The 27063-nt window shown below is 32.9% G+C and overlaps 5 protein-coding genes across 9 annotated transcripts; 4 read left to right on the forward strand and 1 right to left on the reverse strand.

Annotated features, from left to right (window-relative positions):
- Positions 1–2384, reverse strand: LOC122399280 (probable deoxyhypusine synthase). The gene is made up of 7 exons (XM_043399848.1): positions 1787–2384; positions 1435–1709; positions 1143–1361; positions 878–1070; positions 390–493; positions 204–329; positions 1–128 (listed from the first exon to the last, which is right to left on the reverse strand). The coding sequence occupies exons 1-7, from the start codon at positions 1893–1895 to the stop codon at positions 30–32; spliced, it is 1125 nt and encodes a 374-aa protein (XP_043255783.1). The 5' UTR covers positions 1896–2384; the 3' UTR covers positions 1–29.
- A 328-nt stretch (positions 2385–2712) lies between these two features.
- LOC122399279 (protein regulator of cytokinesis 1-like) lies at positions 2713–4804 on the forward strand. The gene has a single exon (XM_043399847.1). The coding sequence runs from the start codon at positions 2830–2832 to the stop codon at positions 4786–4788; it is 1959 nt and encodes a 652-aa protein (XP_043255782.1). The 5' UTR covers positions 2713–2829; the 3' UTR covers positions 4789–4804.
- Positions 4805–5368: 564 nt separating this feature from the next.
- LOC122399527 (dosage compensation regulator) lies at positions 5369–10916 on the forward strand. 5 transcript variants are annotated; one of them, XM_043400268.1, is made up of 10 exons: positions 5369–5558; positions 5641–6136; positions 6570–6616; positions 7055–7281; positions 7453–9094; positions 9235–9602; positions 9683–9952; positions 10037–10282; positions 10368–10536; positions 10579–10916. In XM_043400268.1, exons 1-10 carry the CDS (start codon positions 5480–5482, stop codon positions 10728–10730), a joined length of 3696 nt encoding a protein of 1231 aa, XP_043256203.1. In that variant the 5' UTR covers positions 5369–5479; the 3' UTR covers positions 10731–10916. The 5 variants fall into 5 exon arrangements, with proteins under 5 accessions (XP_043256203.1, XP_043256202.1, XP_043256201.1 ...); XM_043400267.1 differs by having other exon boundaries at positions 10368–10915; XM_043400266.1 differs by having other exon boundaries at positions 7055–7287; positions 10368–10914.
- An 812-nt stretch (positions 10917–11728) lies between these two features.
- On the forward strand, positions 11729–20928 carry LOC122399407 (carboxypeptidase D-like). The gene is made up of 15 exons (XM_043400075.1): positions 11729–12300; positions 12382–12626; positions 12810–12965; positions 13048–13223; positions 13298–13445; positions 13799–13893; positions 15522–16030; positions 16150–16623; positions 16704–16975; positions 17451–17625; positions 17715–18094; positions 18278–18419; positions 18635–20117; positions 20189–20365; positions 20482–20928. Exons 1-15 carry the CDS (start codon positions 11842–11844, stop codon positions 20616–20618), a joined length of 5028 nt encoding a protein of 1675 aa, XP_043256010.1. The 5' UTR covers positions 11729–11841; the 3' UTR covers positions 20619–20928.
- Positions 20929–22067: 1139 nt separating this feature from the next.
- Positions 22068–26068, forward strand: LOC122399362 (cysteine--tRNA ligase, cytoplasmic). The gene is made up of 10 exons (XM_043399999.1): positions 22068–22382; positions 22483–22668; positions 22767–23109; positions 23217–23357; positions 23443–23653; positions 23712–24181; positions 24568–24712; positions 24774–24982; positions 25050–25424; positions 25766–26068. Exons 2-10 carry the CDS (start codon positions 22490–22492, stop codon positions 25892–25894), a joined length of 2202 nt encoding a protein of 733 aa, XP_043255934.1. The 5' UTR covers positions 22068–22382; positions 22483–22489; the 3' UTR covers positions 25895–26068.
- The last annotated feature ends 995 nt before the right edge of the window (positions 26069–27063 follow it).

A 27063-nucleotide genomic window follows, 5' to 3' on the forward strand; every position in this document is an offset into this window, starting at 1 on the left:
GTTTATTAAGAATTAAATATTTTTATTACTTAGACGTCCGATACAGTTCTTTCTTTCGAGGAATGATAATGTCGAGCAAACGTTTCACCTACAAGTAGCGGAAACACCAGAGATGCTTCTGCATAAACCTGGTGGAGTGGTACATGAACAGATAAAAAACATTAGGTATCTATGAGAAATCAATTTTCCTAAACAATCCTTACTTTCACTGGTTTTGCATCTATACGAATTTTCCCCCACGAAACGGCTTCGTCCGGACGAGCGCCGCTATCGCTTCCATCAAATTCTGAAGCTGTATTTATAAATACAGCATAGTCAGCGCCATTTCTCTAAAATAAAGTTTATTATTGATTAATCTATTGGTAACTTTCTTTCGGTATTCCTGTTACCATTAAATTTGCATTACAAATATGATGTTTTATAATGCCACCTCCTACAATAATCATTCCACTTTTTACTGCTTTCATCGCCATTGTATTTAATCGTTTCAGATCTGTAATGTGGAAAACATTGTTCAATGAAATACAGTAGTGGCCACATAAGTGACCACGCTCGGGACCGGTCGCGGTCATTTATGCGGGCATGGTTACTTCTCAGAATTCAACGGAGAAAAAGGAAAGGAAAGAGGATAAGTGCAAGTGAGATGCAATAGCTGGCACCCGAAACCATACAATATACATATACATATACATATACATACAATGTATCGATAACGACCGGCGTCAAGTTACGCTCGACACGCTCCATGTTCGAAACCGCTTTACTTCCAACAATTGGTGGGGATAATCGCGGGCACTTAAGCGGGCAAAAGTGCGGTCACTTATGTGGACAACACACTAAATGCTAAAGAAAATTTTAATTTATAACAGATTGCCACCTGACACTATATCTATAACAAGTCCTGGATTCTTAAAAGAATGGAAATACATCATATCGCCGAGACTACCATCTGTTAAAGCTGGACTAAACACTGGAATTTTATTTTTTGCTGCCCAATAATAAATTGAATCTTCGTTATAAATTTCTTCGCCTAATCTAGCTATTACTTTTGATGGTGTCCATAGGATACCCTGAAAATCATACTCTGATGTAATATCCTGTTTGAAAAATGGATACCTGATTTTCTTCTTTTAAATACATACTTTTTCTTTTTGTTCCGCCAACATTGCATCTAATTTAGGCATAAGCCAATCTTCAAACTTACAGTAATTATCATTAGGTACTAATAAATTTCCTATTCTATTGATACCAAGTTTTCGTAAATGTCTTCCTGATAAATGAAAATCTCCTATATAAGTTGGTGCTAAACATTTGATCAAATCTTCCTCCACACCACCTGCTGTAGTAACAATGCAATCTACCTATAATATAGATACATATCGCTGTAAGATATAAACAAAATGAAAAATAATACATTTAAATGTTTATACTAACCATTTTATGTTGTACAAGAAACCTTATAGTATCTCGAATTCCGCACGAAGCCATATTAGATGTATATCCTAAAAATACTGTACACGAAGACTTTCTCCTTATAAATTCATCGTCTTCCGACGGATCGATTTGATCATCTGCAAGAGGAATGTTTCGAGCATTTATCATTTGTTGAATTTCATCCACCGCTAAACCAAAATTTGTTGCTTGGAATCCAGAATTTTTGTATGTTTGTAACAATGCATGATAATCAATTCCCTTGTTCCAATCATATCCTGAAACATATCAATCTTATTCTGGCAAAACGTTGTAAATTTACAATTATTTAAAAGATTGTAAGAAAGTTGGAAACCTTGCACCGTAGGTGTTTCATTCGGTAATCGTGAACTATGTCCTAATACAGCATTCTTGGCATGTTTTAGGACATCATTGTCTGAATTTTCCTCATTATCATTGTTCATGTTTTAATTAATTTTATTTCGACTGATTAGTCAATTCCTATCGTGCTTTTTACACAATGCTTTACGAGTACGGTATTTACAAGCGACTCTAACCTAAGCCGTAACTACCATACTATAACGGAGTGCTTTAACTTGTTCATAATAAATACGTCGTTATAAACGCTTCATTCATTATTTATTTAATTATTATATATGTACACGTTGTATTGTTTCTTCAAACTATTTAGTCGTTATTATTAATATCAATTAATCTACATATAGCGTGACGTGCAATCTATATAGGTGTACAATGCAAGAATAAAATTGTAATATGAATGAAGTACAATGTACAGTCGTAAAAATATTTCCTATAAACTTTGATTAAAAACGTTTTCATCTACCGTGAATATATTTTATAGATCTATGATATTGATATTGATTTCTCCAACTATAATTAAACAGAATACATATGTATATCGAAAATATTTCTAGAATGATTACTAAACTATGACTTCTTCTAAATAGTTATCACGACTACTAAGATTTTGTTTAATTTAACGATCATATTCAGTCACTTGTTAAATTAAAACAAGTATTTAATTTTGTTACGTTATTCACCTGTAATATATGTTTGACCAATCCGAAAGACGTGGTTAAAAAAGGGGTTGGTAACGTCCATGTCGGTTCACAATGTAACTATAGTAAAAGGCGGGTAAGCTAGTAAAAAGTAAGAACAAGTAAGTACTTATGCGCGATGGCGTTGCTGTAGAATATGAATTCAAAAGAACAACGGTCAATCCTGTCTGACGAGTAAAATTTGTTTTCGTACAGCACGTACCGACACGTTTTATACTTCATTAAAATACAAATAGTACAACGTATTTTTGTTAGAATCATTCTGTTCAACGTTAAACGTGTAATTGTTCTTTAAATTGTATATAAAGAAAATATAAAAATGATTGATTTGTCTAAATGGGAACCGACGATACAGAAAACGATGGTAAAACTTCGAAATACATTATCTCAATTACACAAAATATGGGAAGAGATAGGATTTACGGAAGATGCCCGTAATATATATTGTGAACAGGCATTTTGCCACATAAGTGATCTCTTACAAGATATGGTTTCAGAGTCGGAACAGAAAAAAGAAACGATATTAAGCAATGTTACAAGACTAATGGACCAAATTTCCGTAATAAGCAAGGAATTAGGAAGAGAGGTAAATACCAGTGGGTATGAAAATTTTTCATTGAAACAGGTAGAGCAAGTGCTACGCTCTGATTTACACAAGTTACAATATTGTAAGGATCAGAGGTTGACACTGTTGAAGGAATTGCTTGAAAAGGAGAATGCTCTTTGCAAAGTACTGGGTACTCAACCGATCAATATAAAGGAAGAATTGCCATCAGAGGAACAACTAAATAGTTTCAAACTTTATCTTGAGAAACAAGAAGATGAGAAGAATCGGTTAGAATCTGTTTTTAAGGAAATGCGCAGAACAATCGTCAGAATGATGGATGACTTGGGCATACCTCCGATTACAAATTTTGAGCATTTTATATACAAAGATGCAGAAAACTTTGTTTTTAATAACAATAATATGACAAAGTTGAGGGAATTTCAAGATGAGCTTAAACATCAAGTAGATAAAGCTAAAGAACACGTAGAGGATATTAAACAGGAGTTAAATGCACTGTGGAAGTATCTTAACGAACCCGAACGTATTTGTCAGTCGTTTCTTAATAGTTACGTAGGGTACAGTGCGGCGACTATAAATGCTTTAGAAGCAGAATTAGCACGATGTAAAGAGAAAAGAAAACAAAATATTGCAAAGTACGTGTCACAAGTAAGAACCGAATTGACAAATTTATGGGATTTATGCAAATTTAGCGAAGAACAGAGAGAACAATTTCATTATTATCATTGTCAAACGTACACAGAAGATTTATTGACATTACACGAGCTTGAAGTAAAAAGGGTACAGGAGTTTTATAAAAACTTTAAGCCTATATTCCACCTTTTAGAAGAACGTGATAACTTGTGGAAAAAAATGAAAGAACTGTTGCAACGAGCAGATGATCCAGACCGTTTCTATAATCGTGGTGGGCAATTATTAATGGAAGAAAAGGAGCGTAAAACGATTCAGAAAAAATTGCCAAAAATAGAAGAACAACTGAAGAGTTTAATAAAAGAGTACGAGGATATGCATAAAAAGGTGTTCACTATAAATGGAGTTCCAATAGAGGAATTGTTGAAAGAATCATGGGAACACCTCAACAAAGAAAAAGAAACAATAAAGAAAGCTAGAAAAGAGGCGAAAGATAAATCAGTGAAAAAAATAACATTGAGCGCTTCTAAAAGAAATGCTATAAATACATCGAAGAGAACACCCGGTATATTAACTACTCGTCGGCATACACCGTTGAGTACATCAAAGAGAAAGTTATTATTTACTCCGTCTCCAAATGCATCGGCAAAACGTAGAAATCTTAGTGGAGGTGTCGGTGGATCTAGACTAAGGAGAAGCGTAAAAGCTGCTAGAAAAATCTTACAGTCTGGAAAGAAAACAGTCAAAGGTAGCCAACAAAAAGAAAATTCTGTTGTGTTACAAAACTCAGCCGGTACTGATACAACGTATAGCGAATTTAAAGAACATTTAGAAGATAAAAGAGAACTAAGAAGTTCTTTATTACCAGAACAAGTATTGACAAATGCAACTAAATCAAGAATAAAGACACCCACGCGAACCCCTGTTAAACCATTGCGAAAAAATTTACCATCCGTAATGACACCTACAACAACGACTCCTCAATCGATGCAATCACAGTTACATAAATCGCCTCGCAGTCCGAAATTTGCACAATCATCGAGGCTCGCTACAGTATCAACCCCATTGCCTATAATATTTTAAAATAGCTTAATAAAAATTATTTCAACTAATTAAAAGTTTTATTCGTAGAACATATCTCTTGAATGCTTAAAGAATTTAATTAATACTTAATTAGAATAGTTGTTTACCGCATATTTCCAATAGATACCTGCACGTATGCGCAATTAAAAGGGTGATATTTTTTTATGTGTATAATATTAGCTGGTTAATATGTCTTTCACGTTTTATTATTTAATTGCAATCTATTGTATACGTATATAAGTACATATATCTATAAAGTAAGGTTGTAAATAAAATTTCATTTCTATAAGGGTTGTAATACCATATTTTAAAATTGATTACAAGATATTGTTACAATATATTAATATCTGCAATAACGAAACGTACGCACACAATTTATAAGAGAACCGTTTCGTTATACATATTTCACGTAATTGTTTATACTCTTTTTGTAATACGTGTCACACATTTTTCTAATAAAAACTAATACTTTTTTTTTATATGCCATATAAATTCTTTGATAGATTAAATAAATCGAAGTGATGAGGTGGGCACTGTGTAATATGGGGTGGGGATACCTCCATTTCCGGTTGTTGCTATAACACGCCAAAGGCACGGTAGTTGTTTGTTCATTCGATCCCTATATAGGTTATTCTGGTTTTGTTCAATAAATACGCTATACATATTGCAAATGTATTGCTAGAATCTTAAAATGGGTGACATAAAATCATTTTTTCATCAATGGTGCACGAAAACTACCAAGGAACCACAGTTTGATGTGAGACCAACAGGTATTAAAAAATTGTTTTCTACGTTCAATTAAAAATTATACGAATATTCGACAGCGTATTTAAAATATTGTAATTTATTTAGGGCTGAAACATCGACAGCGTTTTCTTTGCGAACTACGCGTACCTGGATTTGATTATGTTGGTGCAGGAAATTCAACCAACAAAAAAGATGCACAAGGCAATGCAGCTAGAGATTTTATTAATTATTTAGTCCGAACAGGACATGTGAATTCTAACGATGTTCCAAAAGATGCGGGCAATATTCAGCCGCAGAATACAGAACCTAGTAATCAGGAATCTGTCGGCCCGTCAAAGTCGGTGTTTCAAGATGGAATGGGACCGAATGATATAGGTCCTGCATATAGACCATACAATGAACATGGTCATGGCAATTACACTTATATGGACAGAATAGCAGATCAGAAAAAAGTTGAGGATGCGGAAGACGTCGATGTAAATTCTGGAATTCATGGGAATTGGACAATAGAAAATGCTAAATCAAAACTTCATCAATTTATGCAATCTAGCAAAATTAATGCAGATTACAAATATACCCCGCTGGGTCCAGATCATACGAGGTATGGGTTGTGTCAATGTAGCCGTTTATTTTTCCATCGGATCTGACTTATTACTACAATATCCTGATACTATTTCAAGTCCCGGATTCCATTAAAATGATACGAAGAAATCATACGAGTGATTTTTGTACTACTTGAAATTCAACAAGACCATTCTGGAGTACGCTATTTACTTGTGCTCGATGCTGGTACAAGAGAAAAGATTGTTTTCTCTTGTGCACAGATAGAGATGAAGTTTAACCACAACTTTTATTGAAATGATTCAATAACGGTTTTGGTGCAGCCAATTATACAAACTTAATAAAATGTGCTCCAATGTGGTCTTGGACATTTTCAAGTGGTAAGTTAAATTTATGTTGCAATAATTCTCTATTAGATACATTATAATTAATTATAAAATATCCATAATAAAAATGTACATTCTTCTTTTTAGGAGTTTCATGGCTGAATTGTCATTTTATGTGCAACAACTTGGAAGAAGTAGGTTGAGTTATTCAACTATTTTTATTAGTATTTCCCATAAGTAATGACACTTGTATAAAATGAAATACAATATTCTCCACACAAGTGACCGGATTTTTGCCCGCATAAATGACCAGAGTTATCGTGTCGAGTGTAACTTGACGCCGGTCATTATCGATACATTCTATACATATGTATATGGTTTCGGTGGTGCCAGCTATTCTATCTCACTCGCAATTATCCTCTTTCCTTATCTCCGTTCAATTCTGAGAAGTAACACCATGCCCGTATAAAAGTGACCGAGGCCGATTTTTATTTACTTCTGGTCAAATGACAACACAATGGAAAATATTGTACATTTTGTGTGTTGGAATATTTCTAAATCCTGTTGATAGATCCTCCGTTATTTCTGGGAAAACCTAATACATATATGGATTTTACGGGTAAAAATTTTAGGTATTACTGGTCGTGAAACTGGTTCTAATAAGCAAACTGCATCGAAAAGTTGTGCTTTGTCTCTTGTTCGGCAATTATATCATCTTGGCGTGATCGAGGCGTTTAGCGGTACTTTGAAAAAAAATAAAGAAGCGGAACAAATTAAGCCATATCCAGTAAAAATTTCCCCAGAACTGGAAAGTCAAATTCACGATGTTTTAACAAATTTAGATATACAACCTGTTATAGTCCAGGTAATAGAATATAGCTGTTGCACGAAATTATTAAAGTTAGTTCGGTAGTGCCCATTTAAATGACCGCGGCCGATCCCGAGCGCGCGGACATTTACGTGGACACTACTGAAGTTGATCTTATTTAGCGTAAGAAAATAATATTCACGATACAGATCTGTATTATAGGCATCGCTTGTGAAATTAGAAAATTCCCAATCTAGCACTGCTGTCTCTTTAGTAACAAATCAAGTATTGGATGATTTTATTTCGTCTGTACCACAACCTGCTGGAGTAGTAAGTTGGTCTCCGCCGCAGCAAAATTGGGATCCATGGACAGGTTGTAATATAGACGAAGGACCGTTAGCCATCATGACTTTAGAACAAATGTCGGAAGATTTGCAAAACGAACAACGAGAAAGATTGCAACAAGATGATAGTATGCAAAAAAGTATTAAAGAAAGATCGGCTTTGCCAGTTTTCTTGAAAAAGGGGGAAATAATGAATGCTATAAACGAAAATCCAATAATAATTATTCGAGGAAATACAGGCTGTGGTAAAACAACTCAAGTATGTCAATTCATTTTGGATGATTACATTGCATCGGGTCAAGGTGGATTTTGCAGTATTGCAATTACACAGCCCAGAAGAATAAGTGCTGTGTCTGTAGCCGATCGAGTTGCTGTAGAAAGATGCGAAAGTTTAGGAGAGTCTGTTGGTTATTCCGTACGATTTGAATCTTGTTTGCCAAGACCTTACGGCAGCATAATGTTCTGCACTGTTGGTGTACTTTTGAAGAAACTGGAAGGTGGCTTAAGAGGTGTTTCGCACGTTATAGTCGACGAAATTCATGAACGAGATGTAAATTCTGATTTCATTATGGTGGTTCTTCGCGATATGATTCATCTATATCCAGATTTACGAATCATTCTAATGTCAGCTACGATCGATACAACGTTGTTCAGTAATTATTTCAATAACTGTCCAGTAATAGAAATACCGGGCCGGTCATATCCTGTGCAACAATACTTCTTAGAAGATTGTATACAATTAACGAATTTTGTACCACCTATGGATTCCAAAAAACGTAAAAGTCGTGATTCGGATGATATACCAGCAGAAGGAGAACCAGATGAAAATTTGAATAAGGTTATTAGCGAAGGCTATTCCGTACAAACAAGGAACGCTATGGCGCAACTTACCGAGAAGGAGATAAGTTTTGAACTTATAGAGGCTCTTTTGAAATATGTCAAGGACCAAGGTATTCCAGGTGCCGTATTAGTATTTTTACCTGGATGGAATTTAATATTTGCATTGATGAAACATTTACAACAGCATCCGATTTATGGAGGTTCGGGTTACGTAATTATACCATTGCATTCTCAGTTACCTAGAGAAGATCAGCGTAAAGTTTTCGACCCTGTACCGCCAGGAATAACGAAAATTATTTTAGCCACAAATATAGCTGAAACATCCATTACGATTAATGATGTAGTGTATGTAATAGATTCGTGTAAAGCCAAAATGAAGCTCTTTACTTCTCACAATAACATGACAAACTACGCCACTGTGTGGGCCAGTAAAACAAATTTAGAACAGAGGAAAGGTCGAGCAGGTCGCGTTAGACCAGGATTTTGTTTCCACTTATGCTCCAAAGCACGTTTCAATAAAATGGACGAACACATGACTCCCGAGATGTTTAGAACACCTTTACACGAGTTAGCGTTGAGTATTAAGTTGCTACGATTAGGCAGTATTGGAAAGTTTTTGTCAAAGGCAATTGAACCGCCACCGATAGATGCTGTAATCGAAGCGGAGGTCATATTACGTGGTACGTGTTTTTCTTTTCTTTTCTTTTCTTTTTTTTTTAACCTTTCTCTTACTCTCTCTCTCTCTCTCTCTCTCTCTCTCTCTATACATATATTTAAGGATACTTGTACTATTATTATAACAACCGATCTTTAATTTTAGAGATGAAGTGTTTAGATAAAAATGATGAATTGACACCGCTTGGTAAAATATTGGCCCGTTTACCTATAGAGCCACGGTTAGGCAAAATGATGATTCTGGGTTGCATATTTCGTGTTGGCGATGCACTGTCTACGATGGCTGCAAATAGTACGACATTTCCAGAAGTATATAATATGGGACCTGAATCCAGACGATTGACAGCACAACAAAAATGGTTTGCCGGTGCAAGGTATAGTGATCATGTGGCGATGTTACACGCGTTTCAAGCATGGGAAGAAGCTAGATGCGGTGGCGAATATGCGGAGCAATCATTTTGCGAGTCAAAAAATTTAAGTATACCGACATTAAGGGTTACATGGGAAGCTAAGGTACGTACGTTTCGATACACATATTAGTTTACAATTTTCCTATGCATAAATTGCGTGTTTATAATATTTTCCATTTATAGAATCAGTTGCAAGCACTTCTACAAAGTGCTGGATTTCCGGAAGAAACTCTCTGTCCTACACCATTAAATTATCAAGCCGGCGCGGATGTTCGTCTTGATACGATTACTGCTTTATTATGTATGGGCCTTTATCCAAATGTTTGTTATCATAAAGAAAAAAGAAAGGTTCTTACTACTGAATCTAAAGGAGCGCTGATCCATAAAACATCGGTGAACTGCAGTAATTTTGAACAAAATTTTCCATTCCCATTTTTCGTATTTGGAGAAAAGGTAAAATGTGTTGCATGTGGTTAGAACTCTTCTTTCATATCTCTAATCGCGCTTCGACTTTTCAACTTTTATTCTTTCTTGTAGATCCGCACAAGAGCAATATCTTGCAAGCAAATGACTATGGTATCCCCGGTACATCTCTTGTTATTTGGTTCTCGAAAAGTCGAATACGTTGATAATGTAGTGAGACTGGACAATTGGATTAATTTAGACATGAATCCAAATCACGCAGCAGCAATAGTAGCCTTACGGCCTGCCTTGGAAAGTCTTGTTGTAAAAGCTGCGAAAGAACCGGAAACTATTTTGGAATTAAGTCCTATCGAAGAAAAAGTACTGTTCTATGATAATTTAAAAGAAAAAAAATTCTACAATTAAAAATAGCAGAAATTAACAAATATGGTTTTCTTGTTTGTAGGTATTAAGTTTAATTAAATCATTATGCGGAATGAATGCCTGTCGTTACGAATTAGAACAGATTACAGGTGGTGGTTTTCAATCACGAAGACCACCAAGAGGTCACTCGACTGGTTTCAATTCGGATGCCGGTAACCCTGCGAAATTTATGCGGGTTGGTGGTGGTTTTCGCGGCGCTCCTCGTGCCGGTGGTTTTGGTAATGCTGGCGGAGGTGGTAGTTTTGGAAATGATGGGGGGGGTAACTTTTCAAGAAATAATGATTACCGTGGATACAGAGGTGGTAGAAATAGGGGATATGGAATGAATTCACATAGGCGAGGTGGCGGAAACTGGGGCGGTAGAGGTTTTCACGGCTATTATTAAATATGGGTTTTGATGATTCTCAAGGTGGTAATAGTCGAAAATTAACTGCAATGTGTAGTTGATGTATTACATAAACTACTCATGTATTATCTTTTAAATGGAAATGCAAAATACATTTTCGTTTCTTTTATATCTTTCCTTTAAAAGGTTACCAATTTTTTCAAATGCAACAATTCTTAATGTTATTTATGTAAGGAATGGTACAAATAAAGCTTTTAAACATGATACAACTTATGTGTATTGTTATTAATGTCCATCATATTTTCCAAGTATAGTGGAATAACAGTTTAATTATTTATCAAAGATTGTATTGATGTATTGACTGATAAATCGACGAGGAGAATGAATGAATGACGTCAATAACCTTATTAAGAACGTTCATTTCAGAGTCGAACAATAATTATGTAAATTATATATTTGTTAACGAATAATTTTGCTTTATGATTTGAAAATTTACTTCCTATAATTTCAATGTTACGTTTATCGACATGAGTGACTTATCGTCACTAACGTAAGTACTTAGGTGTTTCAAGCGATAACGATGCAATCTCTTAACCAACGAAAAAACTGCACTCTGAATCGATCGGCGTCGAGTGTACAAGAACGTGAATCATCCTGTGTACTTACATAGATCGTTTGGATTAAAAAAATTTTAAAGCAAAATATTATCAGTATTTAGAACATTATATAGTATAATGTATACACATATACACAATGCACGTAGTACGTACATCAAGCGTCCATGATACTTTACATAACCATTACGATGTTTAAAAAAACAGTAGCTTTAAAGGCTAACAAACTAGTTAAAAGTCAAATGATAGATAAACAAAATTGAGAATACTTTGAGAATTATTTTTAACAGGCAGAAAGAAAAGAATCTTTTTTTGTGATATGAATAGAAGGATACATGACGCGTATCGCTTAATGTAATTTCCTACCCTACTCTGCCCACGCTCGTATGTATGTATATAGGTACTTACCTAAGTACATACTTGCGGACGTCATCGTCATCAGTATGCTATATCGACGTTGTATATATCGGATCGTGTAGAATGGCTTGTTGAAAATAAAAAATTTATTACGCTATTGTACAAATATATTTTCAAATATGGTAAAAATCGGTATTGCGTATAGTATTGTGCTATTTGTTTGCTCCTTTATTGAGATTAATAATGGTCTTGCGATAAAATCCGAGGGAAAGTTAGTGGAGGATTTTATCACTCCACACTACACGCATTATGAAGAACTTAAACAGTTATATGATTCGCTGGTCGACAAATATCCTAATTTGGCAAAGGTGTTCTCGATTGGAAAGTCTGTAGAAGGCAGAGATTTGTTGGTTCTTGAAATTTCGGAAAATGTCAAAGAACGAAAACTGGGTGAACCAATGGTTAAATATGTTGCAAATATGCATGGTGATGAAGCTGTTGGCAGAGAATTGTTGGTTTATTTAAGCCAGTATCTTTTATACAATTATGGAAAAGATAAAAGAATTACAAATCTAGTGAATAATACCGATATCTTCCTTATGCCGTCTATGAATCCTGATGGTTTTGAAAAATCAGAAGTAATACTTTAAATTTGTTAGTCTTTGTCTTTATGATTTAAGGCTCTACATAGTATATCGATTCAATATTTTACCTTTCAGGAAGGAAAATGCGAGTCGAAGAAAGATTTCTCGGGACGAGAAAATGCAAATCATATAGATTTAAATAGAGATTTTCCAGATCAATTTGATAGACGAACCAGTCAACTGCAGAAAGGCAGTAACATACTAGATGGACGCCAAAATGAAACAATAGCTATGATGACATGGATCGCTACAGAACCATTTGTATTATCGGGAAATCTTCACGGAGGTGCTGTTGTAGCCAGTTATCCATATGATTCTGGGTAATAACTTGATGATATTTCCATGTACAGTAGTACATACCCGTATGAGTGACCATGCTTGGGACCAGCCGCGGTCATTCATGCGGGCATGGTTACTTCTCAGAATTGAACAGAGATAAGGAAAAGATTTCTTTATTGGTAATACGGCGGTTATACAATACATGTATAAATGTTCTTTCTTAGAATTTCAAAAAGTTGCTGCCTCGAAAGTAAAAGTCCAGATAACGAGCTGTTCAAATATTTAGCTCATACGTATGCAGATAATCATCCACAAATGCGTGCAGGCAATACATGTCCTTTAGATACTTTTGAAGGAGGTGTTACAAACGGAGCATTTTGGTCGGTAGAAATATTTAACTTTGTAACATCTAAGTAACATTCTAATTTATTAGAAAATCTCATTGAAGTTTATGTGTTTTAGGTACGAAGTTATTGGTGGAATGCAAGATTTTAATTATGTTCGCTCTAATGCATTTGAAATAACATTTGAACTTAGCTGTTGCAAATATCCAAATGCTTCGACGATGCCAGAGTATTGGATGTTAAATAAGGAATCTCTAATAAAATATCTTGAGCAAGCACATATCGGTGTGAAAGGTTATTAGATATTTATTACGTATAATTTACTATTTAATAAAAATAAGATGTACTAATCTGCATTTCAATTATAGGACTTGTAAGAGACACGTACGGTCAACCAATAGAAGCAGCAACTATTGTTGTGGATGGAATAGATCATAATATTTCAACTACTCATCGCGGGGAATATTGGCGTTTGTTGCTCCCTGGAAAATATTTCATTCGTGCAGAAGCATGGGGGTAAGTATGCTTTAGTAATACAGTATAGTGCCCACTTAAATGTACGGCGGTTATCCCCACCAATTCTTGGAAGTTAAGCGGCTTCGAACATCGAGCTTGTCAAGCGTAACTTGACGCCGGTCATTATCGATACATTCTATACATATGTATATGGTTTCGGTGGTGCCAGCTATATTCTATCTCACTCGCAGTTATCCTCATTCCTTATCTCCGTTCAATTCTGAGAAGTAACCATGCCCGCTTAAGTGCGCGAACACCTAAGTGGGCACTACTGTAGATACAATATTCTCATTAATTTTGTTTAATTAAATAAAGTATGCTTTATATGTATTATATTTTTTTTTCAATTTTAGATATCAACCGAGCGAACCAATAAATGTTGCCGTAGAACCAGGGCAACCCACCATTGTCAATTTTACTTTAAAACAAGACGCCTTTGATGACCAAGGTAATCAATATATAGATATTCCTCAAATGCTACCATTCTCTAATCGATACCCAGCATCTTACAAATTAATTCTCACTTACGACAATATGGAGTACTAATTATGTTTATATAAAATTCATGCAATTGTTTTATTTTCTTTTTGTTTGTTATTTTTTTTTACTACGCTTTATTATTTATTTCTTAGCAATATCATGTTTTGAGACTTATTTTCTTTTCGCGGGTATGTTTAAATTTATTATTTTTATGAATCACGTGTTATCATTTTCATTTTACAGCACTGATACGATAATATAACAACACCAGATTATTCGATACTACCTGTCATGCTTATACACTTTACCATAGTTTATATTTTTATTAGCTCGAACAAGTATAAAAAAATATACACAAGGTATGGAGAAACACTATATCAAAATTTGTGACCTACAGGAAAATAATTATTTGCATTGAATATTATTGACTTATCTGACAAAGTCTTTCAAGTATAGAATTAAGTAAAAGATGTTAAAAATTTTCCAACTTTTTCATACCATTTTTTTGCCGTTTTTCTATTTTTTTACAATTTAATCTCAAACCTGTTTGTTATGTATTCTAAGTTATATGTATACGAGAAACAAATATTTTTAAACAAGTCTTATATTATCATATAGAATGTTGAATTTACAATATTTTTACATAATTGGTTCAAGTACTTTATACAGTATGCAAATCGGGATCATATTATATAATATAGAATGAACATTAATAGGAAATTCAACATATCTTCTTAAAACATCAACTATTATCATCTTCTTGCCATAGAGTATTTAAAATATGTTTAATTAAACGCTAGTTATGTTATCGAACAAATTGTAAACTGTGATTTATTTTTAATTTGAATGCTCTCTTGTGTAAAATGCGTAACTTTTCTATTAATCAATGTTTAAATGTGCAGATAATATAGTAAATGATTTTTTGATAAATGAACGGAACAACATTTTTTTTATTTTACATACATTTTGTGACATTTTTATCGATTATGTTTTTAAATATTTGAGCAAATAAATTTTTATTTCAATAGTACTAGAAAAATGTATGAAGTTTCTAAACATTTTTGGTACAAGACATATTATATAAACATTTGTTATGTAATTTTATTAACAGTGTCAGAAAAATGTAAAACAGTGAGTGATGTTTACGTTCATGTTTGTAATTTGATGTATAACATAATATATTTGAACTAAATGTATGATATCTGGAATTCACATAATAAACTATTATATTTGCCTCAAACAGTGTTAGTTAGTTTACTTAAATATTTTCCAGCCTTCTCCTATATAAGTTTTGATCCATGAAGTAGTACAATTATTGTTAAATACATTTTATTGTTTTTTCTATTTATATGTAGAATTTTTATTTTTTCTCTGTACCTTGTGTTGTAATATACATATGTATGTATGTATGTATGTATGTTTTCCACTATTAATTTTATGATTTTTATAATTTAATTCTAACTTTCCCTCAAGTATATTTAAATCTACTACTTATTTAAACACTAATAATTTGTTTACACAGCATGTCAGTTTTAATTTTAATAAACAATATATTCTATTTCTGTTCTCTGTAATGTTGTATGTGTTTCAATATAGGACAATTTCATTCGGATAAAGTTGAAGAAATTGTAAGGCCCGAAGATGAATACGGATTTTTTCACAATATGAAATTCAAACATCATAATTATGTAGCTATGGAAAAATATCTGAAGGAATTAAATTCAAATTATCCAAATATTACGAGACTCTATAGTATAGGACAGTCTGTTAAGGGGCGTCAAATGTACGTAATGGAAATAACAGAAAATCCTGGAAAACATAGTGCGAATAAACCAGAAGTAAAGTATATAGGAAATATGCATGGAAATGAAGTAGTTGGCAAAGAAATCTTATTATTGTTGTTAAAATATCTCTGTGAAAACTATGGAATCAACAATAGAGTTACAAGTATACTTAAGAATGTTAGATTGCATGTACTGCCAAGTATGAATCCCGATGGCTATGAAATTTCTAAAGAAGGAGATATATATGGAGCATGGGGGAGAAGTAATGCCAAGGGTGTTGATCTGAACAGAAATTTTCCCGATCAATATGAAACAAATGATGTATGGATTTTAATTCGTTAATTACTTTAATCTTTAATACGTTTAATATATTTTCCTTCATTCATCGTTTATTAACTTTAATTATTATTATTATTATTATTACTTTTCCTATATTACAGTACAATAAACGGCAAGAACCCGAAACAAAAGCAATAATGGATTGGATTGCAAGAATTCCATTTGTGCTGTCTGCTAATTTTCATGGAGGAACATTAGTAGCAAATTATCCATACGATAATGGACCGCAGTATACACCTAATGGTCCAAATCTAAGTCCGGACGATCAAGTTTTTAAAGCACTAGCATCAGCATACTCGAATGCTCATCCTCGTATGCATCTGGGAGAGCCATGCCCTCCGCTTCCAAACGAACGATTAAATATGCAAAATGTGCTCGAAGAACGCTTTCAAAATGGCATAACTAATGGAGCTGCTTGGTATTCTGTGAGCGGAGGCATGCAAGATTATAATTACGTTCATAGTAACGATTTTGAAATTACAGTGGAAGTAGGGTGTACAAAATTTCCAAATACAACTGAATTACCAAAATACTGGTTACAAAATAGAGAACCACTCCTGCATCTTATCGAAATGGTATTTATATTTCTGTTAATATAATATACATATAGTAATAGAAACGTGCCATAATAATTACTGTTGTTTATTGTGCACAGTCTCGCAAAGGAATACACGGCGTAGTACGTTCGTCTATCAGTACTCCCGTACCCCGGGCTAAAATATCTGTGGAGGGAATTGAGCATGATATTTATGCAGCTCAAGGTGGAGATTATTGGCGCCTTTTGGTTCCTGGAAAATATAACGTTACAGTTAGCGCTGTAGGATATGAATCACAGATGCAAAGTGTAGTTGTACCAGACGGTAATAATATTGGCGAAGGAGAAATAACGTTGGATTTCATACTAATGCGAGACGATCCTCAACACTGGTATAATCATATAATGGATACTTTCTTTGTAGTCGTAAAAGTAGGGAATATATGAACATAATTTTTATAAAAATTAACATTTCCAGAATAATGATATTTATATGTCGTTGAATGTTAAAAGGGATCATATTTTATAAGGAATGATAAGAATTTCGTTTTACGAAGAAATTTAAAAGCTCCGCAAGACATTAAGTAAATATTTTAACATCTCGTAAAGTATACACTGTTAGTGTGACAGTAGAGTATAATATGATTACTAAGATGTGCTTTTTTATTAGATAATTATTTCATTTTTCTGTATTATTTTTTAACTATTTTGGAAAATGTTCATATTTTTACATTGAATAAAAAAATATAAACTTTTTTTAAAGTTCTAATTTTTACATTTAAATTGATAAATGTATGTATTCGGAAGAAATGATATAGCTAAATAAAAATATATATATATATATATATATATATATATCAATTTCAGGTCATCCGCATATGATTTTCACTTAATAGCAAATTTACAAAACGTTTACTTAAAAAATGCAGAGTTAAATGCTAGATTTAGTCAATTAGAAAATCATCAACCAAACGTTGCAGAATTTCAAGCTGGGGAGTCATTAGCCAGTATGGCCATTCATTCTTTAAAGATTACACATGACGTGAGTGCTCGGTCGGAGGAATTCTATATTTATAATTATTTATATATCAGGTCTATGTAGAACATTGAAAATTCAATAATTTTTTATAGATGGGAGCACCAGAAGAAACTAAATTTCATATTGGTTTAATCGGAGGACTATTTGCTTCACAACCTGTGGGTAGAGAAATTCTACTACGATTAGCAACCCACATTCTTATGGGAAATCAAATTGGAGATCCTCCTATACAGAGGATATTGAATAATACTGTTTTGCATTTTGTTCCTGGTGTAGATCCAGGTTTTGATAATATATCAGATAATCAAAACTGTAATCCTATCGTGAGAGGTGAAGTGGGTGAAAAACTATTACAAAAAAACAGTATTAGCTCTGATAAAATAAATGTAATTGCTAAAGCATTCAAAGAAATGTTAGCCAATGAAGGGTACGATGTAATTATCATGTTTGGAAGTGGAGCACCTAAAGTTAGGTAATAAAATGTTCACTTTTTAAATAAATTTTATAACACGTACAGTAGTGGCCACTTAAGTGACCGCACTTTTGCTCACTTAAGTGGGTACTACTGACTGTATTCTTCGTCTTAATTATATCAAACATTTTCATCATTCAAGAAAGTAATTTATGTTTCATATTTTTTTTTTTTTTTTTTTAGTTATACAGACAATAATTTGAATGTATATAAACGTCTTGCTGAAAATTATGAACGTTCAATGCATAGAGGGACGTGTAATTTTCTTAATAATGAAGTTAAGGAAGTAGAAAATTATATTCAAAATGAATATAACATACCTGTAGTAAGTAATATATTGTTGTGGAAAATATGATATTTTTTATTAAAATACTTCAATATTATTTCGTAAGAATTTATTACTATAGTATCCAGAGTGATACTAGAAACATTGAATCTTTTTGTATCTTCACTCGGAAGAAAGCTGCAGCAGCTTGTTCTAGTTTCTGGAATCATCATGCATATTATTTAATATTTTCACAATTAAATGTTCTCTTTCAGATAAACATCAACTTATCTTGCTGTAAATATCCATCCGGAGAATTGATTCCAATTATTTGGCGTGAAAATTTGTTACCGCTGATGCAACTTATTCACGGCTTAACAACTGGTGTTCGCGCAGTAGTAACAAATACCGATAACATGCCTTTAAGAGAGGCTGTAATTAAGATCGGAATGAAAAGTTATCATGTCTCGAAGAATATGGCTTATTTAAAAATTATTCTTCTTCCTGGCGATTATACGCTAACATTGTCCTCCGAAGGTTACATGGAACAATCTATAAAAGTTCACGTGAAAGACGAAATCATAACAGACCTGAATATTACAATGATCAAAGGTCATATAGATAAAGCAGAACATCAAGAGTATAGTGTAGATCGTGAACTAAACGTTGTGAACCAAATTTTAACTGATCTGAATGATAAATATTCACAATTATCCATTTTACATACTATTGGCAAATCACGAAAGGGTACTCGAATAATGTGTTTAGAGATTGGAGCTGAAAATAATAATAAACAAATAGGTCGACCATCTATTGTTTTTGTGGCTGGTGTAACTAATGGTGTACCTGTAACTGCTAAAGTCTTACTACATTTTGCCACATTTTTGTTAGATCATTATAGAAAAGATACTAGGATTACCAATTACTTAGATAAATTTACAATATACATTGCTCCAGATTTAACTAACAATTTCAATGGTAATCAATCTTGTTCTTCATTTATTGTAGATGATTTACAATTCCCCGTTAACTCTTCATTAACTAGTGAAGCAAGTATGATAATTAATTGGTTTAAAAAAATGAACGCAATGTTAGCAATAAATTTGAATATTGGTTCGCAACATATTGAAATTCCTTTTGCGGGAAAATATGGGAAAACACCCGAACAAGTATACGAAACTGACGAAGATGATATATTGCAAGACTTGGCATCGGTATATATGAAAAACAATATCCATATGACCTCTTTAAATTCATATTGCAATCATGATTTAGATATAAATAGAAATGGAATTGTTCATGCTGGAAAGGGTATTAGCGGGAGCAGAGAACATTCCTTAATGGATTATCTTTATTTAAATACAAGTACTTTAATGGTAGATGCATATGTTAGTTGTTGTAACACAGATGATTCAAGAATTGTATGGGAAAATAACAAAGCTGGTTTATTAGCTATGGTAGAGAAGCTTAATGATGGAATAAAAGGATATGTTCTTAATAAAAATAACGAACCAGTAGAAAATGCTATATTATCATGCAACAAATCAATGCACCGTGTTAATAGTGGAACAAACGGAGCTTATTGGCTTTTACTTCAACCTGGTACTCATGTTATAAGTGTCAAAGCTCCTGGATATATTCAGCAGACGAAAGTTTTGGCCACAACGGATGTGCATAATATTTCAAATTTAATATTTAAATTACGATTTAACGACAAGTTCCTGGGAATGCCTAGAATTGTTTTTATTATACTAATAAGTAAGATATCACATATTCTCGAGTAATATACTATATCGCTGGGAAATTAATTATGAATCATATTTTTACAGGTACTGTATGTTTAGGAATTATTGCATGTGGCGTATTTATTTGTGCCAATTGTCAGTCTTTTGAACAACCGAAAACAAATAATTGGAGAGGATATGCATTTAGTTTACTTAAAGACGGTACAAGTTTCTTCGACGACGACGAAAAAGAAATTGAAATATTTAGAAGACCATTAAAAGGTAAATGTTATTGGTATTGAAAAATTGTATATTTATATTTTTAGAATAATTGTTAGTGTAACTTATCAATACCAAAAATATTATACTTTTTAATGTAAAAATTGTGTATTTTTCAGGACATGTGCCTGAAGATGAAATTACAAAGCCATACTTTGATGACGATAATATGTCAAGTTCTGATGATGCTAGTGATTTAGAATTTATCAAACCGAGTCAAGATTGGAAAGATAAAATATTATCCGAAATTAGATAGTGCTCTTAATAAATTACAAAGCTTTTCATTCAGGTTAAATTATAGAAAAAGTATAGCAGTTTAAGAAATTAGTTGCATTCAGTTATTGCATTTATCTGTTACATGATAATTATCCAGTGACAACAAATCTGTTAATCGAAGTTATTTATTAATTAGATCAGGATAAAAGGAACGAACAAAAAATAGAGAAATACTTTTACAAAAAATACAAAAGATAGGTATGTCTTAAAAATGTAATTAGTATTTTTATATACGAAACAGAACAAATATTTCACAAGCGAAAATGCAATATACATTCCAGAATTTTTTACATGTTATTTATATGCAATTTTGAATATGTTTAGTATATCAAATTACTATAAATTTTAAATATATAAAACTTATATCTTTTATGAATATTGACTATTATGTTTAAAAAAAAATCACAGTACTAAATATACATATACAGAGATAATATTTTGATGCATATTATAAGAATTTTTAAATGTACTTACGAACATCTTTACTAATTTCTACTTAATACTATTTACATTCTTAATATTAATAAAGAATATTTATTGAAACAATACACATTGCATATTTCATTAAAAATATATAAGCAATTCAATTGTAATCCAATTTTGTTGTGTATATACATATGTATATCTACACTTTAGTTGCTCAAAGTATTGAAATTTTATTGTATGTTGTTTCCAAAACATACGACTTAATTTAAAAAGGAGAAATTTTACGGAAACTTGTGAACGCGACATTTGTAATGAAACTCATACTTTTAGCAAATTAAGGCAAAAAAATATTATTTTCTCAGCAAGTAATGTTTAATATTGTAGGGTTGTGATGTTTTATGATCTGTATATGTATGATAACACGCTTGTAATTTTTATGTAAGAGATTTGAAACTTGGAATAAAAATAACGTAGGGAAGCAAAAGATTGTTTCTTATTACAAAATCTCTGCACGAATTATTAATGTTCGGACTTCGGGTCCAGTTAGACCGATATAAATTGTTTATTTTAGTGTCGTAAAGTGCTAATTTTTAATAAACAACGATAATAATGGGCTTTTAAAACTAACATTTGCAAATTTATTCGTAAATTAAATTCATTAAAGGATTTTTTATACCAATATCTTGGCGAATAACACATTATAGGCAAAAAGTTTGTTCTCAATCTTTTTGGTTTCGTGACTTGTGCTACCTTTATAATAGGTTTATATTAACTACCTGAAAGATCTCTAATTCTAATGAACGAATGAAATTTAAACAGAAGTTAGTTTTCGAATTATCGAAAATTTTTATTCATTATTCCTAAAGCTACGTTGTTGTACTCCTAAAATGCCCGCGCATGAACATATAAGCTTCTCGTAGTTTAATTATCATTGGTCTTAACATGGCGAACTACATAATTCTTTCTTTACTGCGAAGCTCAGATTATCCCTTCAACCATTGACGAATTTTATGCCCAGTCCACGTATTACTAAGTACGTCCGTGTTGGTTCGTGGTTATATTATTCAAATTAAAACTTTATTTAGGTTAGAGAGATTGATGATGCAAATTTGAAATTTTATAACATTATCCGCACGTTGCTTAAGAATTTAGTGATACAGTATAATGTTTTACTTAGTACAACTAAAAAGAACATACTAACGTCAGTTTTGATTGTCCGATTTTCGAACATGATTCGATAATTCCAGCCACGTGAATTCTGTTCTTCAAGGTGTATCGATTTTTAAACAAACTGGCATTATTAAGAATTTTGAAAGAGGTAAGTTTTACTCTGTGATTTTTTATTTCAAATATTTTCACACATGTTAAAGTAGTATGTCATTTAGTTTATTCTTATCGGGTATTTCTTAATTTCATAGTTTAAAAATGGCAAAGAGAGTGCAGTCACCTTGGGTTCCACCACAAAGAAAAAATACCGTGGTTCTTAAATTGTATAATAGTTTAACTAGAGACAAAGAAATATTTGTTCCACAGTTTGGAAATCGCATATTGTGGTATAGTTGTGGACCCACTGTCTATGATGCATCACATATGGGACATGCCAGGTAACTAAATGCTTATAATAATTATATTTAAATATTACATATACATATATCGATATATGTTTTGGTATGTTACCATATTATTTCCTTTCATATTGTAGATCATATATATCTTTTGACATACTAAGACGTGTCTTATCCGATTACTTTGGATATGATATTTTATATGTGATGAATATTACCGACATAGATGATAAAATTATAAAAAGAGCCAGGCAAACTTATTTGTACGAGAAATATATAGAAGAAACTCATACCCTTGATGAAATTCTGGATGACGCGAAAAGCGTGATGCGTACCTTTGAAGAAACAGTGAAAACTACACACGATACGGATAAGAAGTGTATGCTACAAAAAATGTTGAATAATGTGGAAAAGGCCATTGAAAGTCTTGAAAATGCAGTGAAACTCGAAGATGAAAACAAAATGAAGGAATCCCAAGAAGTACGTGCATTCTATTTGTATCGTTAATTTGTTATCTGTAAATATTTAGTTACCTTATACGTACGTATTATGTAACGATACTATGTTTTTAATTTCTATAAATGTAGTTGTTGTTAAAAGAAGCACGAGATCCTTTGGCAGACTGGTTGGATAAAAAAAAAGGAGTTACAGTTACAGAACACTCTATATTCAACAAACTGTCCCAACATTGGGAATCAGAGTTTCATAAAGATATGGATGCTCTAAATGTAAGATTAAAAATAATTATGAATTTAATTATTTTAATTTAGACTTAAAGTTGAAAGAAACTGGGAACAAAATAATTTTCCTTAGGTATTAAGACCAAATGTTTTGACAAGAGTTAGCGAATATGTTCCCGAGATTGTAGCATTCATTGAAAAAATTATAGAAAACGGACACGCATATGAGAGTAATGGTTCCGTGTACTTTGACGTTGCTATGTTTGATAAGCAAGAGAAACATTACTACGCTAAACTTGTACCAGAGGCATATGGTGATACGTCAAGTTTACAAGAAGGAGAAGGTAATGGTTGATTTCTTTCAAATGCTTACATAACATTTTTATTCGATATTTTAATTAGGAGACTTGACCGCCTCCGAGTCATCTGAAAAAAAGTCACCGATAGATTTTGCACTTTGGAAACATTCAAAAGAAGGAGAACCATGGTGGGAAAGTCCTTGGGGTAATGGACGACCTGGTTGGCATATAGAGTGTTCAGTTATGGCATCTATCATTTGTGGAGATAGTTTAGACATTCACACCGGAGGGGTGGATCTAAAATTTCCGCATCATGATAATGAAATAGCACAAGCAGAAGCATACTTTGATAATTCTAATTGGGTTAGATATTTTTTGCATTCTGGTCATCTGACCATAGCAGGTTGTAAAATGTCAAAATCTCTAAAAAATTTTATTACTATACAAGATGCATTAAAGAAACATTCGGCAAGGCAGCTCAGACTTGCGTTCCTTCTACATTCGTGGAAAGATACGTTAGATTATAGCGATAACACCATGCACATGGCGATTCAATATGAAAAATTCTTAAATGTAGGTCGAACGTTTGTTCTGTAATATGATTATATTATATTGTAATAGAACAAGCGAAAATATATAAATTCCTCGTGCGAAATCAAATCGAAATAAACTTTTACCATTTTGCGATCTGAAATTTGGTTTTCGAGGTAGAAAAAGGGAAAGATTTTATTGTTTTTACTGCGTGCGAACGTCATCGACGCGTGTTTATCGCGTGTACAGTAAGTACGCGCGATCAGCTTGGATATAAATAACATACACCAAAAGTCATCAGATTGCAAACTGGCAAACAATTTTGATTTCTTTACGCGCAAGGGATTTATATATTTTCACTTGTTGCATCTCCTTGAAACACTACGTATATTATACATGTAATTTAAAACTCGTCATTTTTATGACAGGAATTCTTTTTAAACGTAAAGTGTAAAATTAGATGTTTGAGCACGGGAACAAATATTAATACTTTTACTAAATGGAGAAATTCCGAAATGGAATTAAATGCAAAGTTCTGTAACGCTAAGGATTCTGTACATAATGCACTGTGTGGTAAGTTTAGAACTAATTGCACCATGTTAAATATATCCAATCGTTATACATTTAATTACAGATAATATTGATACAAGGAGCGCGCTTGATGCAATCAGAGATCTAGTGACACACTGCAACATTTATATGAACCAAAGTAAACAGCCTAACACACTGTTGCTTAGGGACGTTGCGGTTTATATTACAAAAATATTTACTATATTTGGTGCAATATCATCTTCGCATGATACTATTGGATTCCCACTTGATGATAAGATTGCAGATGTGAACGTATGTTTCATGATCTTTTATATTCACCGCATAGATAAATGATTATTTACAAGTTTTACCGAATCAGGTTGAAGATGTTGTTATGCCATATCTTGAAATTCTGGCAAATTTCCGACAAGAAGTAAGAAACGAAGCTAAAATTTTGAAAGCCAGTAGTATTCTTGAGGAGTGTGATAAATTACGTGACGAGACTTTACCAAATATCGGAGTACGTTTGGAAGATAGCAACGAAGAAAACTGTTCGGTTAAACTAGTAAACAGAGAGGAACTTTTAAAGGAGAGGGAATGCAAACAGAGACTTGAACTTGAAAAATCACTGGAAAAAGAAAAACGGAAGACGGAAGCTGCCGCGGCAGCTGCAGCAAAAGAAGCACAAAGAAAAATTCCTCCCTCAGAGATGTTTAAGTTAGAAAAGGATAAATATTCTCAATTTGATAGTAACGTGAGTAAAGTTACATGTTGGTAATCGATGTATACCAGGTCTGACGAACTACTCTGCTGTGGGCCACACAACTATTGCTTCGGCTAGGAGATTCCCCCCACCATCAAGAATGCCAGGGACAAGAGCCTGCGCAAGAGTGCGTGCGAGATACAACTATGGCGAGTATAAGAAAGGGGCTCAGTATCTTGTGCGAGGGGGAGGGGAAGGACCAATTGCGTCAGGTCAATTCGTCAGGCCCGGTGTATGCAGTAAGTCCTTGAGTTGTGCGATTAAAATCAACATAACTTGAGGATTTACTCTATAGTTTTTTTATTACTATATCAATAAAATGTTATGTTTAGGGTATACCAACGCATGATATCAATGGTAAAGAACTTAGCAAAGGACAAATGAAGAAACTGCAAAAATTGCAGCAAGCGCAAGAGAAAAAATATAACGAATACGTTACTTCTATGCAAAACGGTGCATAACAATCTTTTCTAACATAGTATTAATTTTGCGCGTTAAGAACATAATCGCTCAAGAAAACTATTATATTGTTTTCATGGGCCTGAGATATTTATTTTCACCTTACTTTCGCTCCATTGCATCACTTATTAATTTATTATTGTCTATGCAATATTTATGTTGATGCTTATATTTGTACGGTACTTAATTGAACAAAGTAATGTTACTTTGATTTTATATTTTTCTAAAATCATATAAATAACAAATGTATAGCTATCTTACTTATACATTTGTAATGTTATTTATTGTACTATTGTATTTCTCTAAAAATGTGAACGATTAAATTCAATTGGAATAAATTTTTGATTCGGTGTTTAAAATATGAATGTAGAATGCTATTACTTGGACCATAAAATTATGATTCTCATCCATGATGTCATTTCGCGCGTCGGCATCGGTTTCGAGTGTCCAGAAACAAAATAAACTTGGTACGTTTCTATACCTCCCGGATGAATCTGACGCGCGATGCTGTTCATTATTAAAGCATAATACACCTTTCACAATGACGCGCGAGCCGACAGTGACAGCTTTATAAACGTAAAAGCGATATAATGGCTGACTTGTGGTGAAGCAGACCGATATATTCATCCCGCATTCAGGAACTGTGAAAACACGAGACGAGAGCGAACTGGTCGTGTATCACGCGCTTTTCCAATTGTGGAAAATACACGGTCCGATAATGTCTCGTCCCAAAAACCCGCGACAAAATTATTAACAAATACCTCTTCGAATTCTATTCTCGTATTTTATCGTCCAATGCGAACCAATACTCAATATGTATACATACATATATGTACATATTATCCCGAGTAATTAAAGTTACAAAATTTCATGCGAATATCTTACGTAAGATTTAAACGCGGTGAACGTAATTATGTAATTAATGTAGTATGCGATCGAACGGCGAGAAAACCGCAGAATTCGAGTTGCCCGTACATTTCATTTTATTCGACGTTTTTTCTTTCACGGTGACGCGTTGGCGACACACGAAAAAAAACGCAAGTTGACGTTAACAATGCGTGACGGTTGGCGCAAAAAATATGCCCTCAAATATGAAGTCAAGAGAGGTAAAAAAAGCAAACAGACTTTTCGCTCGAGTTCCTTTTCTCTTTTCCACCCTCTTTCCCTCTTT

The sequence above is a fragment of the Colletes gigas genome, unplaced genomic scaffold, assembly GCF_013123115.1.
Source record: "Colletes gigas isolate AHSC1104 unplaced genomic scaffold, ASM1312311v1 Colletes_gigas_Sc00013, whole genome shotgun sequence".
NCBI classification, from domain to species: Eukaryota; Metazoa; Arthropoda; class Insecta; order Hymenoptera; family Colletidae; genus Colletes; species Colletes gigas.

Excerpts from the sequence above, each read along its gene's own strand:
- LOC122399280 (XM_043399848.1), bottom strand. The coding sequence starts at position 1,895 with ATGAACAATGATAATGAGGAAAATTCAGACAATGATGTCCTAAAACAT. Across the intron at positions 1,710-1,786 it reads TGAAACACCTACGGTGCAAG|GATATGATTGGAACAAGGGA; the intron begins GTTTCCAACTTT and ends GATATGTTTCAG. Across the intron at positions 494-877 it reads TGTTATAGATATAGTGTCAG|ATCTGAAACGATTAAATACA; the intron begins GTGGCAATCTGT and ends TCCACATTACAG.
- LOC122399407 (XM_043400075.1), top strand. The coding sequence starts at position 11,842 with ATGGTAAAAATCGGTATTGCGTATAGTATTGTGCTATTTGTTTGCTCC. Across the intron at positions 12,301-12,381 it reads ATGGTTTTGAAAAATCAGAA|GAAGGAAAATGCGAGTCGAA; the intron begins GTAATACTTTAA and ends TTTACCTTTCAG. Across the intron at positions 18,420-18,634 it reads ATGAATATAACATACCTGTA|ATAAACATCAACTTATCTTG; the intron begins GTAAGTAATATA and ends GTTCTCTTTCAG.
- LOC122399527 (XM_043400266.1), top strand. The coding sequence starts at position 5,480 with ATGGGTGACATAAAATCATTTTTTCATCAATGGTGCACGAAAACTACC. Across the intron at positions 6,137-6,569 it reads CTGGGTCCAGATCATACGAG|GAGTTTCATGGCTGAATTGT; the intron begins GTATGGGTTGTG and ends TCTTCTTTTTAG. Across the intron at positions 10,283-10,367 it reads TAAGTCCTATCGAAGAAAAA|GTATTAAGTTTAATTAAATC; the intron begins GTACTGTTCTAT and ends TCTTGTTTGTAG.
- LOC122399279 (XM_043399847.1), top strand. The coding sequence starts at position 2,830 with ATGATTGATTTGTCTAAATGGGAACCGACGATACAGAAAACGATGGTA.
- LOC122399362 (XM_043399999.1), top strand. The coding sequence starts at position 22,490 with ATGGCAAAGAGAGTGCAGTCACCTTGGGTTCCACCACAAAGAAAAAAT. Across the intron at positions 23,358-23,442 it reads AAGATATGGATGCTCTAAAT|GTATTAAGACCAAATGTTTT; the intron begins GTAAGATTAAAA and ends AATTTTCCTTAG. Across the intron at positions 24,713-24,773 it reads TGTACATAATGCACTGTGTG|ATAATATTGATACAAGGAGC; the intron begins GTAAGTTTAGAA and ends ATTTAATTACAG.